Source organism: Primulina huaijiensis, chromosome 2 (assembly GCF_012295235.1).
Source record: "Primulina huaijiensis isolate GDHJ02 chromosome 2, ASM1229523v2, whole genome shotgun sequence".
In the NCBI taxonomy this organism is placed as follows: domain Eukaryota; kingdom Viridiplantae; phylum Streptophyta; class Magnoliopsida; order Lamiales; family Gesneriaceae; genus Primulina; species Primulina huaijiensis.
The window spans coordinates 5656863-5674047 of NC_133307.1; the positions used below are offsets into that span (position 1 = coordinate 5656863).

Consider the following 17185-nt stretch of genomic DNA (forward strand, 5'->3'; position numbering starts at 1 on the left):
ATCGAGTTTTGTTTGAAACCGTGAGGGCTGTGCAAATCGGGAGGGAGTGCAAGAGGTTCGGTCATTTGTTTCTTTTTCACCAGCCGTGCGAGGGCCTTCTCCAGCCCTGGACCAGACCCTGGTGGGTCTGAGTCAGGGTCTATAATGGCTTGAGCCGTGATGAAAATTAAGGAAGAGGCGATCCAACTAAGGATAAACGATTGGTCTCGTTAGGGAGTGTGATGCGTTCTCTTGGTTACTAGTGGTTAGGAGAGTGCATGGGGTCAGTGGCTTGGTTCAGGGGTGTGCCTCGGTGTCTTGTCTTTGTCTACAGTATGTGGGTTTATGGCTGAAACGAAGGGGTAGCTTGTGGTGTGAGTTTTAAAGAGATAGGTGCACATGAGGTGCCAAGATAGGATAGGACCGAGTGATTTTAAGCATATTCTGGAAATTTCACCCGTGAGTGGGAGGGTCTAATGACATTGATTTAGGATCATTAAAGTGTTTTAAGATATGACAATAAGTTGGAAAAAATTTGGCTGTGTTTTGAGTCGATTCGGGTTAAAACTGGGACCCCGGTTCGAGTTTTAAAACGAATCTATTAAGTTTGGCTTGTGGGTTCGAATTTACGTCTAGGAATACTTTTAAAAAATGTTTTGGGACATTTTAAGGAGTTTGGTAAGCTTCGGGTCAATTTTAGAGGTTCAGGGTTGAAACGATAATTTTTGGGTTTCCAGGGGCAAAACAGTCATTTTGCACCCGGGGTGAGATTTTGGTCTTAGCAGCGTCCTGAGCACAAATTATGATATTTTAAATTATTATGCATCAAGTTTACGATTTTTACGCTATTATGATAATTATGATGCATGTTTGGTTTAAAGGAAAAATTACGTATACGCATGTTTTATTTAAGTGATGAATATGCTGACACGTTTTGAAGGAAGTGATTTAGTTGTGACTAACACGATGACACGTAAGGCCCGGACTCAGTGGGCGGGTAATGTCGTCGCTGATGATCCTCGCCACCGGGTACCGCGGTTACACGTAGATGGATCCATCGACTGACATGATGATATGATAATACGAAAGTCACAGCTAATGAACGGAATTCAAATTAAGATTTTAACACGTATATGCTATTACCATGCTTTGACAGGTCATGGTTACACATACGATATGATAACATGATGAGACATGTTTTGACACGTTACAATTTTGCACGACAAGCTTATGTTCAGGTTTTTAAGCTCATGAAATGTATGTTGATTAAACTGCGCTATTTTTACAGTCAAGTGTTTTAGATCATTTTTAAATGTTATATTTCTCTGCATGTAAAATATTTAAATGTTTATTTTCGAAAAATGAGCTTGTAAAAAAAAATTTATTTCCGCACTTTTAAAATGAGTAAACGTTTCATGGCAGCTTCCTTGTCGGTGGTTTTGTGTTGCCTCTGGAGGTATATTATTTTTTGAATGTTAAAGTGGATTTGTTATCTTTATTTCTTCTAATTACATTGTTTGAAATTTATGTTACAAATCCTCGCTTATGAATATTATCCGAGCGTGACACAAAAGTTTGCAAAGAGAAGAGATGTGGACGGTTTGATGTTGCCCAGGATGTTTCAGTGGGTGACTAACACGTGGCCCTCAAACCGTGCCTCATCTGCTGTTGATGTCAGTGCAGCCTTTGGTGACTGTGCTATAGATGTAAGTATATGAATTGATTTGATATAATAACTGTGGACATAATTTTAATTAATCTGATACAGTATTAATTAAATATAGGATTGTCTTGGATGTTTGACTCCTACTCTTGAGGAGCTCATTTCACTGTATTATACGACCGGGGTTTTGTTGATTCTACGCCCGATACGTTTATCACTCGGGTACTCGAGCTGTGGAGGCAATGTCAAACAGTCATATGTAGCGAGCACCCTCTGAAGTCTCCCTCAATCCAGCACACGCCTGTATCTCTGGATGGTTCGAGCACCCCTTCAGCACATTCATCTCCGGATGGTTCCAGCACCCGTTCTGGTGATGCCACTACATCCAGATCCAGCTCCAGCTCCAGCACCAGTTCTCCCATACGTACGGGTCCTAGAGTCCACTTTGGACTCAATCCTTCTCGCCGCCCATCACATCTGGACCATCATTTCGAGAGGCGGTTGACTGCATTGGAGGATTCCGTTACGACTATGCGTCTTGAGATGAGAGCAGGATTTATTGAGACCAGGGCGTGTATCAGGAATATAAATGTGGCTTTCGATGACTTGAGATCGAGTTTGACCGAACAAATTAGAGCGGGTTTTGCTGAGATAAGGCCTCACAAGCCAGGTGTTGCTGAGATCTGGTCTCCGACACAGTGCATCAGGAGAGAGATTTTAGCATAATCTATAGCAGAGGGCGGAAGAGGAAATCATGTGAGGCAGATTTTGGTGAGTTAATTTTATTAATTATATTTATGTTTACATTAGAAATTGATTTATTAGAATTGTCATTCTAATTTTAATTTGTTTTATGTATGATGTTAGGTGTGGATGATATTAGGGCTAGGAAATTGACAGTAGTATCCAAACACACCCACAACGGATATTTGAGCATAGCCTTCCAATCATAACAAAGGAATCCTCCGAAGGTGAGGTAATGCACTTTTTTGATTTTATATTTATGTATAGTATATTAAAAAATAAACTTTTTGTTTTTAGATATTCAAGTGACTCCTGAAGCGGTTATGTCAGGTGGCGAGGCGACACCGTCGAGAGGTTAGCACACCACAACTTATCTATTCATATTTGCATTAAAGTTGTTATGATTTATCAATTTACGTAGGGAACCATCAGTTTGTGGAAATTATAGATGACAGTGTGAGGCAATTTGCGGAGAGCATGACTTTTAAGGTAAACAACTCGCTGGCGCGAGTCAGGGAATCGATGCTCGTCCGTTCGCCGAGTTGGATTACAGGTTTTTATGACGAATATGATAAGTCGTTCTATGGGCCCATGGTGATCGCGAACTTGCCTGTCACTGTCTCTATAAGCATTTACAACTCATGTATATTTGTAGAGCACTTATTTTTAAACTTTGAAAACCTATTCTTCTGTCGAATTCAGCACATCGGTGAAGCTCTCCGGGGATTGCTTGAGATGCAGATCTGACATCCTGAAGTGATGTCACTAGATGTGTCGTTGATGGATAGGCAATTCTACACTTCGATGTCAGTAGTGGCCGAAGATAAAGACAAGGTTTTCAACACAAATCTTGTGAGGATAGTCAAAGGTATTGATCAGAATGGTCGTGCCTCTCGTGGGAAAATGCACGAAGAATTCTCATCCCTGTCCACACAGATAGACGCTAGTTTTTGCTAAAAATCGTGGCACAGGTCAATAAGTGCAATATATTTGACTTGTAGCGAAGGCACGACCCCAAGTTCAAAGCTCTGAATGAGGACATAGAGCATATACTTATAAACGCTGCTTGTCTGCTATCCATTGTTGGGAACAACACACACCTTGATAGGTCATGGTATATAAAGCTACATGATGAATTCAGAGCCAAGATTAAACAGTACGTTATCCTATCTCTAATGTGTAGTATGTTTAGCATTGATAGATAGACTAATAATTTTATTACTCTTTCTATTAAAAAAAATAATTATTTTTTTACTTTTACATTGAGGATTCAGGGGCATTTGTATTAGCTTTTGCTTGATATGCTTTATCGAGAAAGAGTGAGCAAATAGTACTAAATTTAGATGACAGACTGGTATCTGAGTTCAGATATTTTTTAGCCAGTAATATGTTTGATAATCATTGGACATTGTTTTGATGTAATTATTGGACATTGTTTATAGTCTTGTTGTTGTATCGTACATTGTATGTAATTATTGTACATTGTTTAAAGTCGAATTTTGTTGTTTGTCAGTTTGGGTCGACTGATTGCTTTTTGGGTCGACCATGTTGATTGTGGGTCGATATGCTTGCTTTTGGGTCGACCTTGGTGATTTCTGGGTCGACCATGTTGATCTGGGTCGACACTGGTCAACCAACCATGTTGATCTGGGTCGATCATGGTCATTTGTGGGTCGACCATGTTGATCTGGGTCGACATTGGTCGACCAACCATGTTGATCTGGGTCGATCAAAATGATTTGTGGGTCGAAAATGTTGATTTGGGTCGATTATAATGATTTGTGGGTCGAAAATGTTGATCTGGGTCGATACTGGTCGACCATGGTGATTTAGGGTCGACCCTGTTGATTTTGATTTAAGGGTTTTAGTATTTGAATCAAATAATTTCACAACTATGTTACATTTTTTAAGAATTTCACAATTATGTTACATTTTTTTACATATGAATCACAATTTTACAACTATGTTACATTCAATTTCACTACTATGTTACATTTTTTAAGAATTTCACAATTATGTTACATGTTTTAACATATTAATCACAATTTCACAATTATTTTATATTTTTTAACATATGAATCACAATTTCATAACTATGTTACATTCAATTTCACTACTATGTCACATTTTTTAAGAATTTCACAATTATGTTACATGTTTTAACATATTAATAACAATTTCACAATTATGTTATATTTTTTAACATATGAATCACAATTTCTCAACTATGTTACATTTTTTTAAGAATTTCACAATTATGTTACGTGTTTTAACATATTAATAACAATTTCACAATTATGTTACATTTTTTAACATATGAATCACAATTTCACAACTATGTTATATTCAATTTCACAACTATGTTACATGTTTTAAGAATTTCACAATTATGTTACATGTTTTAACATATTAATCACAATTTCACACTTATGTTACATTTTTTAACATATGAATCACAATTTCACAACTATGTTACATTCAATTTCACAACTATGTTACATTTTTTAAGAATTTCACAATTATGTTACGTGTTTTAACATATTAATTACAATTTCACAATTATGTTACATTTTTTAACATATGAATCAAAATTTCACAACTATGTTATATTTTTTAATAATTTCACAATTATGTTACACGTTTTAACATATTAATCACAATTTCACAATTATGTTACATTTTTTAACATATGAATCACTATTTCACAATTGTGTTACATTTTTTAAGAAGTTCACAATTGTGTTACATTTTTTAACATAACATACAAAATTTCACTGTTATGTTATATTTTTAACATATGAATCAAAATTTTACAACTATTGGGTCGACAAAGCAACAATTATCTAGCAATTTGGGCCGACCCAAAGTTCCAGCCTTTTGGATCGACCCAAAAACAAAATTGATGTAGCCAACAAAAGGTCGACCAAGTTGATCCCTCCTTCTAGGTCGACCCAAAGACTGGGTTGACACAAATGCTGTAACTTTGGGTCGACCCATGTTGCTTCGGGTCGACCCAAATGCTGAATCTGCTTCTATCTTTTGCTAAATTCACCAATCGAAGGAAATCTCTTCTGTTTTCTTCTGCCAAGTTTCTTCTCTAACAAAGGAGGCAATACCACGGAAAAATTAATGTTACGTGGCCATTCACTTTCATCGGGAACAGGATAAACAGTCTCTGAGTAAGCCATGCCCAATGTCATAGTAGAATAGTACTCAGAACACAAATCATATAAATCAATCTTGGCTAACCAACTGGCTGCAATGACATGAACACATGAGATTCTATCAATATCAAAAACTCGGCATGTGCATCTTTTAGATTCTAGGTCAAGTATGGCCGAATGTCCACGACTTCTAACATCAAACTCAAGACGTCCTAATTCAAAAACTTGCATTCCATGGCATCAGTGAACCTGCTACAAAGAATCCTCTCGATGGTAAGGGTCAGATTAGTGGTAGCTGCAATTGATTCGTGGCGATATCAGGCAAACCAAGATGAGGCAAGTTTCTGTAAAGAATCTACAATTGCAATGATTGGAAGCTTTCTCTCTTCAAGTAGTCTAGCATTGATCGACTCAACCCTGTTTGTCTTCATAATATTGTAACGGGCCTTTGGACAATATGCTCGAGTCCATCGATCAAGTGAATCTCTCTCGTCCAAAAACTACGCGGCCTCAGGATATCTATTCCAAAAATCATTGTATGCAATATCAAACTCGACACGCTTATAAATTTTTGCAATGTACAGAAATATTTCGGTTGCACCCATCTTTTTGCACCTATTTTTCAAGTTTTGGGCTAAATGCCACGTACAATGACCATGATGCGTATTTCTATAGACACTAGAAACCGCATTAATGATTCCCTGATGTCTCTATGAAATTATCACCATTTCATCCTCGTCTGGTACTATTTCTAACAACTTCGTTAAAAACGAACTCCACGAAGAAGTACACTCGACATCTACTATTCCCCACGCCAAAGGATATTGGTGATAATGTCCATCTTGTGCTGATGCCACGAGTAAAACACCATTATACTTTCCCTTCAACCACGTACCATCAATTGATATAACTTTCCGCATACTTCGATATCCCTTGACGTATGCACCAAAGGCAAGAAACATATACTTGAATCGATTTTCCTCGTCGACACATAAGTCTGTTATGCTTCCTCGATTCATCTTCTCAAACATGTGCAAATAACAAGGCTATACAGTAAAACTCTTCGTAGGATCACCTTTCAAAACATTGTCTACTAGTTCTTTTCCTCTCCAAGCCTTGTAATATGATATATCAGCATTCATACTCTTGCGCATCATCGCCATCACCGCTTTTGGTACAATTGGCACTGGATGACCTTGGAAATTATCCACCAACATATCACGAACAACAGCCGAACTCGCTCTGCGGATTCTCTTGCATCTCCCTGTCAAACCATATGTGTGTGTATTGCAATATGTCCGAACGGAGAATGCATGTGAATCATTCTTAATCTTTGAGGTCCACATTCTCCACTTACAATCAGACACTATACATTTTACGGCGTACACTTTTTGGCTACTTTTTACAGTCTCAAATTCAAAGCAAGCTTCCAAACTGATTCTACTTAACTCTTTTTTCACCTCTTCTCTGTTTGGAAATTCTTCACCAACAAACAAGTTTGAACCATCCGTGAATGAAAATGTGTCATTATCAATATATACATCTGCAACCACATTTGCGTCGTTACTTGCAACCACATTTGCCTCGACCTCAACGTCATGGATGACATTCACATCACGTGCTTCATCATATATCTTAGTCGTGTTACTATGATCCACATGGATGACATCCACATTATGTGCTTCGTCGAAAAACTCACTGAAATTATTACGTTCCAAAGAAACAATATTCAAGTAAAAATAATCATCAAAATGTCTATGTTCGTTAAAATTACTATTGTATTAATCAATACCAACTCCGTGCACATTATCAGAAACATCAAAAGAAGCAACATGTTCAATTTCAACTTGAAGCACTGGCCTAGTTCTCGAACAACCAAAATACAAATATGCTATCAAATCATGGTCATTCTCTATATAAATCGGTTGAATGTTGCACGGCAACTCTAGAAGATAACTCAACCTCAAGTTAGCAATATCTTCTACTTTCCCAGCTCTATATAGTTCACTTCTTAAATTTTCAAAATAACAAATATCATCATCTACCGGAATAGCAACGAACTTTGCATTGGACCCTTGATTCCATCCATTTATATACCAGCTCTTCACTCACTTCCCATTTACCATCGAAATGAACAACAATAACTGTAGGCATATCCTACAAAATTCACCAAGGATAATTAGAATGAGAAAAAATTTATATATAAAAAAAACATAAATAAGCGTGGCCACACCAGGTTGACCCAAAATTTTGTTGGTCGATCAAGAAGAATTAATTCTTCTTGGTTGACCAATTCTTTTGGGTGGACTTTTGTTTCTGGGTCGGGACGACACATAATGAATATTATACTAGAACCAGCAGAAACCAGGTCAATTAAAAATTTGATTTGGCTAAATGAAGAAAACAATGACATGGGTCGAAGGAAAATGGAGAAAACTTACTTGTTCTGACAGAATTTTTTCCTTCAAATACAGAGGAATCGATCTTCAAATATAGAGGAATCGGTCTTCAAATACAGAGGAATCGGGAAAGATTTGGATTAGATTTAGATCTAGATATGAGGAATGAGCAAGAAGAGTAGACAGAGAGGAGGTGGTGAAGTTGGATTTAATGTAATGCGGAAGAAGTTGAGAGATAATTGCTGGGGGTAGATGACTGTTTTAATGGTTTTTTTATTTGGGGAGCTGGTAACCTAATTTTAAATGGAAGATGTGGGTCGACGGAGAAAAAAGAGAAGATGACAATTAATTAATTAATTAAGTTAAAAGTTTAATTAGTTAATGTAATAACCAAGAATCAACTCTTTTTTTCTTAAAAAAAAAATCAGAGTCCTTGTTTTTTAAATACTTTGTGTCTCACTCCTATTTTTTTAATTGGCCCCAAATGTGGGCCAGACATGAGTTGAGTTGTTGGCGAACAGGAGAAAAAATGATCGAGAAATATTGATAATCTATAAATTATGATCACAGACAAAGGAAATGAAATTATTTTCTGGATATTTCAACACAGAGAATAATCTGGTGAACAAGAAGCGGGACAAGAAATTTTGAATTTAATTTTGGGTCTTGACAATGGAGTTCAGCAAGACCTAAAAGTCTTTGGGCTCATGGGTTGAAATTAAAAAAAAAACATCGGGTCTAAAAAGTTTAGATAAAGAAATTTGGCTCTATACCCGCGAATGGTATTTGTTTGTACTAAAAATAAAATAATCCCAATATTTGAGAAGCCTAAGCTCAAGAAGAATTTTTTGGTCAATAGAGTTACCTAAGAAAAGCCTATCAGTTATGAAAAATTTGAAGGAAGCAAATAGTGGGTGGACAAAGAGATTGTGGTCAATGATCTTATGTTGAAAATTCTGTGCAAATATTTCAAGTAGCTTTATTATCCTTGAGATAATCAAATCAGTATAGGATCGCTAAGCTTTTCCTTATAGACAATAGGGCACCAGGGACATCAGTTTCGACAGGAGAGCATGCTATGGTGACCCATGACATTGTAGGTTCACGTCTTTTTTGAGAGATATGAGACACCCAGAGGTAGATCTACAACAAGTCTGTATAGTCTCGACGCCTTGTTGTCTAAGCACTAGTTTCCCGTTTGATCCTCGATTTCTAGTATATGTTTCATGCATGCAATAAAGGTTTGTATACTCATACACTATGTCCTGGGCGATTTGTCGTTCCCGTCTTTGCGTTCCACGTATTACATTTAAACTCTGATTAGGATTCATTAGTTTATTTTTGCATGCTTGTAATGTTTAATGTAGACGTAAAAGGTAAGAGTGCTACAACAAATGTAAAATTTAAATATATTTGGATTTTTTTTATAACTATGACAAACTTCATGTGAGGTAAATGTAATTATCCCTTCTTTTGAATATTCATTTATTATATATATAATTGATATTAGTCACACTTTATTTTATGAATCAATTTATTTTCTTGAAAATAAATTTATTAATCAATTTTACAAAATAAGTTAAAATATATATAACATAAAATACAAATCATACAGACATAAAAATATATAAACACTCATTTTTTAAAATAATACAAAAATAATAGATAATAGTTCAAAAATTCCTTTTTGTGAACTATGAATGACTATGTCAAGATAATTTTTTTAATGTAACGTAACTAATTTTGTTTTGCACATCAATATTACGATTATTATTTTTTATTATTATTTTTTGGATCAGTTAATTACAAGCATATAGACTAATACATCGTGAGCTTGTATCCATGTTAGCACGAATACTGAGTAAATTCATATAGTAACTACTTAATATTCCTCCTTATTTTCTTTTAAAATGATTAACTTAAATTGTTACAAGAGTCGATTATACCTCATTATAAAATTATTTAAATACCAAATTTGAACCCATGTGGAATAGAGTACTACATCGTCACCTTTATTCTTATCAAAATTGTACAAAATTATAATATTAATTGTTGGATATAATAATTCTCTCTGTTGAGTAGAGCAATCGAACCGTAAATATTTGAGTTGTACTATTATCATCATCTATAACTTTTGGTAAAATAATATATACTCGATCTTACAATTAATATTAGAGTTAAGGTCACATGTTCTATTGTTATTGATTGCAAGAAATACAATTATTGAGAGAAGGATTGTTGGTTGCAATAATTTTTCATGTTGAGTAAAACAATCAAAACGTGGTGCTTGAGCTGTTGTATAGTTTAAAATTTTTGAGTTGCATCATTACCATCAACTATAATTTTGATAAGATGTCTTATAATAATAATTTTAATAATAATAATATTGGGGTTTTTATATTAAAAAAAATAAATTTAAATTCAAAAATAAGGTGAATGTTTTAGTTTTTAAAAATAATACAAAATACGAGAAGATCCAGAAGTGTAAATTGTTATCAAACAAACACATATACATGAGGTGAAACTTCAATTTTTTTTTTTTTAAAAAAAAGAAATTTTGTGAACAAAATACGGCCATATTTTTGCCTTTTTTTAAAAAAATTCCTCTCATCTCTTTGTTATAGATCTTAAAAATGACAAAAACTTGTGTGAGACGGTCTCACGGGTCGTATTTTGTGAAACGGATCTCTTATTTAGGTCATCCATGAAAAAATATTATGTTTATGCTAAGAGTATTACTTTTTATTGTGAATATTGGTAGGGCTGACCCGTCTTACAGATAAAGATCCTTGAGACCGTCTCACAAGAGACTAACTCTATAATATTTTATTATAAACCCCAACCCCGATGAAAAAAAGTAAAATTATTAAAAATTAAAAATTACATGATCAAGACGGAATTGACGAAGTACATTTATAAAGACACGAACATAAGTGATGAAAATTGCAATTTCCAAAATTTATAAATAATTCAAAATTTTGGTTCTGCTTGATAATAAGAGTGTGCATGAACCTATATATTACAGAAATGAGCTCAAACTTCCACATTTCGGCGTTTCAGTGGGATTTCTTTAGATTTATATGTGAATCTTGAATATAACTTCCAACAAAATTCAGAGGGAAAAGTTAATAAACAATCTTGCAGCCATTAAAGAGGTATATATTACTTTCCCTCAAGAATCCTTTGCTGTTAATCTTTCCAGCTTGTTGCATTAATTCTCATTTAATTTCTCAGTCGCCGCTGAAGCTATTGATCATCTTCATCCATCAAGTTTTGATTTTGAAGCTTTATATTTTTCTTGTTTTGCATGAATCTTGTAGGCTTTCGAGTTTTCTTTTTCCCAAGAAAATTCAGAGGGGAATTTGATTAAGCAATCTTCAAATAATATCCAAGAATCATTTCGCAACCACATTGTGATTTATGATTCTCTCCATCTTTTGCAGATACCTGATATATGATGATATTCAGATTCTAGAATAAATAACCATTTTCAAGAATTCAAGTTCTCATGGATTTTGATGACGACATGAATCTTGTAACCTGTGGCCCAAATCAAGAACAAGCTTCAACTCAAGAAAAAATTGGACAGGAATTATACACTCTTCCGCAGGGGTTTCCCTTCGTCCGGACGGACGAAGAAGTCATTACCCATTACTTGAAGAAGAAAATCAATCACGAGTCGGTCCCGTATATCTGCACCGTCAATATTTACGATTTTAATCCACAGGAGTTGGCAGGTACTCATTCTGCTTATTTTGTTTGTTTTTTCCCACAAGTTTTACCTTAGCAATTTTGTTTCAAGCGCGAGTCGGGTTTAAGCCTGATGAGGTTACGTGCTAATGTCTGCTTGTGTCAAAAGTGGGGATCCTGAATTGGTTAAATGCCAAAACTAGTTATCATTGGACTTCAAGAAAGTTGCTGATGAGTTTCTGTTCTGTTTTTAAATACAATTGAGCTATATATACTGCAGAGACATATCCGAGTTTAGTAGAGGATGAATGGTACTTTTTCACCCCAAGAGCCCGAAATTATCAGCATGGCAATCTACCGAATCGAGCTGCTGGTAACGGGTACTGGAAGGCAACCGGTGCCGAGAAACTAATATATCAGAACAACGTTTGCATTGGATCTAAGAAATCTTTAGTCTTTTACGAAGGAAAGGACCCAAATGTCAAAAAAAGTGATTGGATCATGCATGAGTACGTGGATTACCAGTCTTCAGGACAACAACAAGACAGTGATGCCATGCTGGTAAGAACTGTTTCAACTTAATAACTTTTTTGCAACGTTCGATGCTACGTTTTCTGTTGTAAATACTAAATTGTGTTCTTTCCTGATTCTTCTTGCAGCTAGACAGCTGTGTGCTTTGTCAGATTCATATGAACTCCAGCCAATTCGCAAAAAGTAAAAAGCGGGCTTTTGCTTCCAGTTCTTGTCAATTTGGCCACCAAGAAACCGACAAGTCCTTCGAGAATGAGAAAGAGGCNCAGGAGTGTCGATCGGTCGGGTTTCGGGTCAACCTGCGAAATTTTTATTTTTATTTTTTCAACCCGAACCCGAACCAACCCGAACACGAACCCGTCTAACCCGACTAACCCGCTTAACCCGAATTTTATTTATTTTTTTAAAAAAAATTAATGAAAAAAATTCGAAAAAGTAAAAAATAATAATAATATTTTAATTTAAACACATAATAACAAAATTTTCGATTTAAATTTGAAAGTTTAATTGTAGAAAATTAAAATTATATTTACTAAATCAAATAAACAATTGTTAAAAAAATTAAAAAATATACAAAATAAATATTAAATGATGAAAATTTATCATATAAATATACAATAAATTTTGTTCAAACATACAATATATAAAAATATAAGTAATATTTTCAAAAAAAAAAAGTTTTCGGGTCAGCCTGCGACTTAACCCGAAACCCGTCTAACCTGGCACTAACCCGAACCCATCCAACCCGACCCGAACCCGAAAACCCCAACTCGAACTTGATTTTTTTCGTGTTGGGTTGTGTCGAGTTGACGGATCGTGTTGCATTTTGCCACCCCTATGTTTTCATTTTATAAAACTTAATAATATCAATTTACCATTAGTGAACCGAAAACTTGAAAATGTAATTACATAAACAACAGAAAGTACATTCCAAAGGAAATCAAGTATTCAACTATGAGAATCCACCAAACTAAATACTATAAGACTATGCATGAATATATGACAGAAATGAGATAGGGACCACACATATATACATTTTTTCCCTAACTACTACAACGTATTTTGTAATGTTTTTAGAGGAAATTTATACTAATCAACAAATTTGTGAAACAGAAGCAAACACCACCAGCAGCAACCAGATAAACTATTAAAACACGGGGCAGTTTTCCACTGTGATCCCTTTGGTTGGGGGGCACGTTGCGAGATCGCAATGTTCAGGGTGATGAGTTCCCCACCAATGTATCTTTTTATTCTCAATCCCCAGAGTGAAGTAAAGAAGAACAGTCATGAAAGCAATACCTGCATCTAAAGCGGCCAAAAGGATATAGTTGTACCTTTGCCACCAGTTTTTACAGTATCTGAACACAAAGAAGTTGCAAATCGTCCCTACGAGTATCCAAGAATTGTAGTTTAGAGCTGTTGCTGGCGGCATACTAGCTGTTGCTCCAAGCAGTACAGATTGATGAGTGGAATATTAATCCACGATTGTCTTGGGAATTTCTTGTAGAATTCCCAAACAACAGCAGCAGCCAAATATTCGTTTAGGACTCACTAGTCCCCATATGACTGATGCATGGAGAAGACTTGATCACACGGACAAGTTCACTTAAAATTACTCAACATAATGATATAATTATTTTAAGTTGATGTTTTATGTGAAAATAGATGTAAATAAAATAATTAACGAATATTGTCATTAAAAAATAGAAGGGAAAAAACAGAGATTCTTTTCGCAATCCATATTTTTAATTAATTTATTTTAAATCTAAAATTATGTATACTTTAAAATTTCACGCATAAAAATATGTAAAAAAATTCACATATTTATTTCTTCCAAAAGATTTGGAGATGTTAATCACACTATATTCAAATAAAAATAACCTACCAATATGCAACACATTTTTTTAAGCAATATGCAACAAATTTTTGTTAAAATAGACTCCAAAATTCATCCAAAAATAACAGAAAACAAAATTATCACAAAAGTAAGTGTTAATGTCATTCGTATCGATAGAATAAATAAGCAATATCAACTTAGAACAACTATCTTTATTCTTCCCGGTAAGAATTTTTTATTCCTATGATGCCATTTTATGTACATATATCAATCTTTGATTAATGCAACTTATTATTTGAATTCTTTTCTCCTAAAATATTTTCAAAATGATAATAATGATAAAAATAGTGGGAAGCATTATATTTTCATTTACAATTAATGTAAAACCTAAAACCATCTTTTGTGAACACAAATATACTTTCAAATGAACTTGAATGCAACCCACTAATCGCCATTTTGTATCACGAATCTTGCTCGCTCTACCGCTTCTCTTTGCAGCCACCATGATTCTCAGTCCACTTTGATCCACATCTGTAGCAGAATTCATGCTTACACCTGCAAGTCATATGCACACACCCCTCGGCCTTTTCGATATACATCTTGCATTTGGGGCATTTCTTCCAGTTCTTTTTCTCAGCAAGTTTTTTCACTATCTTCTCGTCTTTCCCACGTCCCTTTCTTGCATACAGCTTCTGGAATTCCTTGCAGGTGAACTCGGAATGCCACGGGACTTGACATTCCGCGCAGAATGATCTCTTGCATGAAAGACATTCTATCTTCTTCAAAACTTCCCCCGAATCGTTCACGAGCAAGGCTGAACAGTCGAGAAAAGGGCAATATAGCTTCTGGGAGTTGGGAATCAGCGATAGACACAGCAACTCATGCCATTTTACAAGTATATCGTTCGGGACCATCATTTGGCAGGCTTCAAAGTTTAGTACAGTCTTGCAGTATAAAGCCGGGCAAGGGATGATTTTCAGATTTTCTTGAATCTTGGAGATGATGTGGTTGGAAGTGCACTCGTAACAAAAGGAGTGCGAGCATCCGTCATTTTCAAACATCTGCCAGCTTTCTTTGTTCTCTAAACAAATTTCACAGAAGCTTAGGGGAGAATCCTCGAGCATACGTTCATAATTTAGCATTTCAGGGTTGGGAATAGGTTCTTGCAATGATGAAGATGCATTATTTGGAGGGGCAGAGGTGAAGAGAGAAACCAATAATGCTTCGTGAAACTGTAATTCCTCTACATATTCGACATCTGCAGTGGTGATTCTGCCACTTTTGATTATTTGAGAGCATACTGTGAATAGAAATTCCCCAAAAAAAGTGAGAAAAATATCAGTTTTTAGTTTGTAAACAATTCGAGGTGATATTTGACTAGCGTGCACAATACAGGGACAGTTAAACGCTTACAGTTTCCTTCTAAGACAATTAAGTACGCTTAAAAAACTAAAACTCCTACAGGGAAGCCCTCATCTACGCTAAAAGCATAATCAAGAATATGGAACCTGGCTCTGCTGAATGTTTCTAAACATAAGATTGAATAATAAAAATGGATTCAAATGACTCTTATACATCTAATATCAATGATGGAATCATGAAAACATGTCCTTGATCTTTCCAAATCACTAGCAAAACACTTCACAAACTAGCAACAATTGGCAACAGAAACATTGAAAGTATATCTGGTGACTTGCTCCAGTCAAGAAAGTACAGAAAACACGTAGCTTTAACCATAATATAACACAGGAAAAATAGTTTACGCCATCTGGCTTGCGTAGAATAGGCAAAACATCACAGACCCATTCCAAGGCTTACAAATATCATTGCCTTCTTTTATTACTACCTCTGCCCCTCATTGAATTTATCTTTTCCTTTTCAGGTTATCCTAAACAATCATTTTCTACAACAACAATTTTCTTTCCTCAATATCCCACTCAAACAGGGTGATATTGCATCACTAACATATGAATCTTCATTCTCAACCCCTACCTTAAACCTTATACAAGCTCAAGATTGTAAGTTCCTTATAAGGGTATGCTTGTATTTCAAATCCATGATTTCGATGAATTTCATAGGGATTCCATTACAATATTGAGCTTAAGAGTCAACAATAAAGATGGATTTCAAATCCTCATTGGTTAAAATCATTCACAGTCCAATTCTCAAAGCAACAAAAGATGGCCTGATATCTTTTAATCCAACAAACACAGAATAAATAAGCAACAATTGACCCAGCTGGGGGGCGATTAAAAATCAGCTCCTGCCTCGCTATACGATTAAAAAAAAAAAAATTGAGTAGCATCGTCATCACCAGTCCTAGCTGCCCCCAAAGAACAGCTGGAGCTTGATCCTAAACACGAAATATTGAATTATCATCTTCATCTCCCGCCTGGATGTTTCAGCCAGACAAATCATCGAGTACCAACTTCAGAAAATAACACAAAATATGCAAAAGTTTAACCCATTCACAATTCAGTCAATTATAGAGCTGCCAAATAGCACCATCCATTCCACTCTAAAGAACAGCAGACAGCAACACAAACCCATCAAGACAAATGGAAAAAAAAACGATAAACATTCACCGTCTCTGGACATGGCACCAGAACTTAGCCTCTCCGGAGAATCTCCCTTGACCACAGACTCTAAAATCAACTGATTATTCATGGGTTTGCTTATTTTTTTCTTTCTATTGGAATACAGAATCATCCATGCAGGAGCAGTGATGGCGAGAAAAGTCCCGGCACAGTAAAATATGAACGAAATGACAGATTCTGACATGTAAACGGTGTAAAGATGGTGATACTGAGCGAGAAAGAATTCGAAATCGGCCGGAGTTTGATCGGAGATTTGAGGCATGAAGGCCAGTGGAGGGTGATATTTGGAGTACCCACCTTGCGACCTACAGAGGATTTTAACTAAACATATATATCACATAATTCTCCAATGATTCATAATTTAATTTTAAAAATAGAAATTATATATATATTATAAAATAAAATAAATTTTCAAGAATAATGACCATATTTTTAAAAGATTGTTCTAATTAATTAAAAAAAATTGATAAAATTTGTAAAATCAAACCCCTGCAAATCTTCAAAAGTTATAGTTTATATATCAGTAATATTTTAAACGGTACAATAACGTAAAATATCGATTCATTTTCTTTCTATGAACA

The 17185-nt window shown here is 35.1% G+C and overlaps 2 protein-coding genes and 1 long non-coding RNA gene across 3 annotated transcripts; 2 read left to right on the forward strand and 1 right to left on the reverse strand.

Moving 5' to 3' along the window:
- Nucleotides 1-2530: 2530 nt before the first annotated feature.
- LOC140959131 (uncharacterized) lies at nucleotides 2531-3798 on the forward strand. Its single transcript, XR_012171926.1, has 3 exons — nucleotides 2531-2618; nucleotides 2684-3546; nucleotides 3654-3798. It is a non-coding gene; the product is annotated as an uncharacterized lncRNA (long non-coding RNA).
- Nucleotides 3799-11457: 7659 nt separating this feature from the next.
- Nucleotides 11458-13313, forward strand: LOC140991623 (NAC domain-containing protein 1-like). Its single transcript, XM_073461706.1, has 4 exons — nucleotides 11458-11686; nucleotides 11920-12200; nucleotides 12299-12463; nucleotides 13248-13313. The coding sequence occupies exons 1-4, from the start codon at nucleotides 11458-11460 to the stop codon at nucleotides 13311-13313; spliced, it is 741 nt and encodes a 246-aa protein (XP_073317807.1).
- A 961-nt stretch (nucleotides 13314-14274) lies between these two features.
- Nucleotides 14275-16923, reverse strand: LOC140965775 (uncharacterized). Its single transcript, XM_073425949.1, has 2 exons — nucleotides 16593-16923; nucleotides 14275-15307 (listed from the first exon to the last, which is right to left on the reverse strand). Exons 1-2 carry the CDS (start codon nucleotides 16864-16866, stop codon nucleotides 14487-14489), a joined length of 1095 nt encoding a protein of 364 aa, XP_073282050.1. The 5' UTR covers nucleotides 16867-16923; the 3' UTR covers nucleotides 14275-14486.
- Nucleotides 16924-17185: the final 262 nt, after the last annotated feature.